The following is a 4,334-nucleotide window of genomic DNA, read 5'->3' as shown; positions in this document are numbered from 1 at the left end:
CCACATAACTTTTTACTTTTTAATAACTACTAATTATTACAGTATTATTTTAAGTTTTTTACAAATCAATACAAACTTTTCACTTTTTATAAATCAACCACAAAACCTTCTATTATTACAATCAACCATATAATTTCTTACTTTTTAATAATGCCTCATTATTATTGTTATTAATTATTTTTTAAAATTATTATTATTATTAATTATTATTATATATTTTTTATTTTATTAAATGGTTTGTACCAATCGTCGATGTACGTCTCACATTATTAATGGGACAGTTGTGTCTTTCCTCTCGACCAAACAGAAACTAAAACACAAAATTTGGTGAATAGTTATTTTTCTCATTTATTATAAATGAACCACATAACTTTTACTTATTACAAATTAATCATAATTATTAGTGTTTAACTTATTCACATATTACAAATTAATCACATAAATTTTCACTTATTACAAATCAAACATAATTATTATTATGTTATTATTAATATAATTATAATTATAATTATAATTATTTTATCTTTTTTTTTTTTAACTTTGAATTTTTTTATGTGTTTTAATTTATGTCATTTGCTTCTAATTTTTTTTTTTTCCTTAATCAAACGGCAACCCAACTCGTTACTCGTTAGTATCATTTCTAACATTGAACTTGAGATACTTTTGTACACCTCTCACTTTTCATACCATTTGTTAAACTATATGTGAAACTTTTATCTTACGCTTGCCGATAGCTCATATTATGTTCAACCATTCGCCTCCACTTAGCACAAGTCAAAGATATACAAATCAACGACCGTTGATAGCTCAAAATTCCACTTCCACTCATCAAAATATAAACAAACAACCCACCAACAAAAAAACAAATACTAAAATAGTTATATAGATCGATTTCACAACATTAAGTCAAAAAAGAAATCCCATTTTTCTGTCTTCACTCATTATACATATCTTACTCACCCAATAAACCCACAACACATACATTCCCAAAACATTCTTTTCTTGCTTTATATTAACTTTTATCATACACAACAAAACAGTTGAGTTTTCAACTTGTCTTTAACAACATTAGTATTCAATCTTTGCTCTTTTAGAACCCATTTCACGTCATGGATGCTGCTCAATGGGTTAAGGTAAGATCATGGAAATTATTATGTCGATTTTTTGATCAAAAAATTGTGTTTTTAGAAAAAGCGTACGACTTTCTTTATCGTCTTTTCTTAATGATCGTTTAAAGAGAAAAAAAAGTTATTGTTTGTTTCTTGTTGTAATTTCAGGATGTTAGGAATGATGGAAGTTATAATAAAGTGCAAGAAGATAAGAAGGCAAAGCCACAACATGAACACTCACTAAACTGTCCAAGATGCAATTCAACCAACACCAAGTTTTGTTACTATAACAATTATAGCTTAACTCAACCAAGATACTTCTGTAAGTCATGTAAAAGGTATTGGACTAAAGGTGGGTCCCTTAGAAGCGTTCCTATTGGCGGCGGTTCAAGAAAGAACAAGAGATCGATATCATCCACATCGTCCATCTCCAAACCGATCGATCTCTCACACTTTTCGTCTCAAAATGTCACTACACATGAAGGCCAAGATCTTTATTTAGGAACACAAGTCACACAAGAAGACTATCATAATGGTTTTTCTCAGTTTTTAAGGCTACCAAAGATTGAAAATATCCATAATGTCAACTTTTTATCATCTATGACTTCAACTATAGATCAAACGAATGAAAACACAATGTTTAATGGAACAAGATTCAATCTACAAGATTTCAAACCAACAATTGGGTTTCCATTTCAAGGGAATGGAATCAAGTATGGCAACTTTCAAGGGAATCAAGAGGAAATTAGTGAAAGAATCATGTTACCTTTTGGAGAATTGAATCAACAACATGCATCAAGTGAGAGTGGACAAAGTATGGGACAAGCTAATTCGACTGGATATTGGAACGAGACTATGGGTGGCGGTTCATCTACAATTTATAACTGAGTCACGTTGGCTAGCTTTCATCCTTACAGTAGAGAAACGATCTCTAAAGGAATGACCAGCTCACCTCCTCATACCTTACATTACATACAAGGGACTGGATATTGTCGTTGTTGTTGTATATGTTGGATTTCATCATATGTTCAAATGGAATTCAAGGTTCTATTGCTTAATTTCGTTGGTTGTTCTTATGGTTAGCATGATGATGATTATATAACTCGGGCATTAGTGTGTATCTTGTGGAGTCCAAGAATGAGTTTTAAAGTAAAAGCAATCTTTTTAAACAATGTATTTCATTTTTTCGGGTTTTTGATATGTGAAGTGTGTTATATGTTCACTAGTGAGGTTTGATCATATCATTCTGCTTAAATATGCTTTTGTTTCTTTGCATATGGAGATAAGAAACTACCGACTTTAATTTGAATAAGAGGAGTGAAAGCAAATGTATTTTACTTGATCAATAACATTAAAAACACAAAAAAAAAAAAAAAAAAAAAAAAAACATACACACACACACACACACTATATATATATATATATATATATATATATATATATATATATATATATATATATATATGATTATTTGAATAGGCAACTAATTAATGAGGTCAATTTAAAAGTCTACTAACAGTCCAGTTGGAGTGGAAATGAAGCGGAACGGACGATCAAGCTGGAATGAAACTCCTCAAAAAGGCATGACGGTAGACCCTTAGTAAAAATGTCCGCGTATTGATACCGAGATGGGACATAAAGAACTCGGACATGTCCCGTAAAATCAGATCACGGATAAAGTGAATATCAACATCAAATATGCTTTGTTCGTTGATGTTGTACTGGGTTTGATGAGAGGTTAACAACACTCCCATTGACATAGTATACCATAGTAGCCGAGAACAGCGGACAATGAAGATCGCAAAGAAGATTGTGTAGCCATAAAGTTTCAGCAATTTCTTATGCGACATCCTGATACTTTGCCTCCACACTGGATCTAGAAGTTGTGTGTTGTCGCTCAGATGACCAAGATTGCAAGTTATTTCCAAGAAAAACACAATAACCGGACGTAGATCTTTGTGTGGAGGGGCATCCTGCCCATCAGCATCTGAATAAGTAACAAGGGAAGCAGTCTAGGAAGCAAACAACTGTAGGCCAAAATCAAAAGTCCCTCAAATGTAGCAGAGAATTCGTCTGAGAGCTAATAAATGCATGAACAAACATATCTGTTGGACACCATAAGCAATGTTTGGATGAGTAAAAGTGAGATATTGAAGTGCACCAGCAAGACTCCGATACAATGTGGGGTCAGACACAGCTAGACCATCAGCCCAAGCTTAGAAGCAGTTTCCACGAAAGTTCGTCAAGGTTTACAATTAAGCATACGGGCACGCTATAGAATCTCATTAGAGATTTTATCTGATGCAGAAACACGCCAGTAGAGTTGCGTGTCACTAAAATCCCCAAAAAGTAATATAACGGGCCCAAATCTGTCATAGAGAACTCTTGATGTAAAGACTAAATAATACGTTGAAGGAAAGCAGGGGAGGAAGTTGTTAGAATAATATCATCTACATGTAGCAGTAAATAAGCCATGTCCGATCCTTGCTAATATAACGACTATGAACAAAACTAACTCGAGTTGCATAACCAGCAAAATGTTGGAACCAAGAACGAGGGGGCTGTTTGAGGCCATATAGAGAGATCTGCAAAAGAAAAACATATTCAGGGTGCTCCGGGTCCCGAAAACCCGGAGGCTAATTCATAAAGATAGTCTAAACAAGGTCAACGTTAAGAAATGTGTTTTTATCATCAAGCTGAAGGACATGTCAATCTATGGAAAGAGTCGGGCTAAGAACAGTGTGTATAGTAGTTGGCTTAACAATCGGGTTGAAATTTTCATTACAATCGATCCCAATTTGCTGACTACGCCCATTAGCAACAAGTCGCGCTTTGTAGTGACTCAAAGTACCATCGGCGTTATACTTATGTTGAAAGAGCCACATAAAATGAACAATGTTCGCATCCATTGGTCAAGGCACAAGGGTCCAAGTATGATTTTTAATCAATAGCACTTTGCCAGTTAGGATTAGTAAGAGCTTGAGGGTAGAATTTTGGAATTGGAGAAATGGTAGAAACATCAAGATTCAGATGTTGTAAAAGAAGAGTGCTTGTAAAAGAAGAATATGAATGAGGTTGTTAATAGTTCGAATCATGCGCTCACATTTCCCATTTTGTTGGGATGTTTGAGAACAAGAGAAGCTAATGTGAATGTCGTCAAACCGATAAATCCGGTGAATGAAGTGATTGTCGAATTCACCGGCAAGGTCACATTGAAATGTTTTT

General features: G+C 33.7%; 1 protein-coding gene across 1 annotated transcript; it reads left to right on the top strand.

Moving 5' to 3' along the window:
* Positions 1-987: 987 nt before the first annotated feature.
* On the top strand, positions 988-2,314 carry LOC139872694 (dof zinc finger protein DOF2.5-like). The gene is made up of 2 exons (XM_071860623.1): positions 988-1,133; positions 1,278-2,314. The coding sequence occupies exons 1-2, from the start codon at positions 1,110-1,112 to the stop codon at positions 1,995-1,997; spliced, it is 744 nt and encodes a 247-aa protein (XP_071716724.1). The 5' UTR covers positions 988-1,109; the 3' UTR covers positions 1,998-2,314.
* Positions 2,315-4,334: the final 2,020 nt, after the last annotated feature.

Source organism: Rutidosis leptorrhynchoides, chromosome 1, assembly GCF_046630445.1.
Source record: "Rutidosis leptorrhynchoides isolate AG116_Rl617_1_P2 chromosome 1, CSIRO_AGI_Rlap_v1, whole genome shotgun sequence".
Taxonomy (NCBI): domain Eukaryota; kingdom Viridiplantae; phylum Streptophyta; class Magnoliopsida; order Asterales; family Asteraceae; genus Rutidosis; species Rutidosis leptorrhynchoides.
This window is presented reverse-complemented; position numbering and strand designations above follow the sequence as displayed.

Coding starts and splice junctions, on each gene's coding strand:
- LOC139872694 (XM_071860623.1), top strand. CDS start 1,110: ATGGATGCTGCTCAATGGGTTAAG. Junction 1,134..1,277: donor ATGCTGCTCAATGGGTTAAG/GTAAGATCATGG, acceptor TTGTAATTTCAG/GATGTTAGGAATGATGGAAG.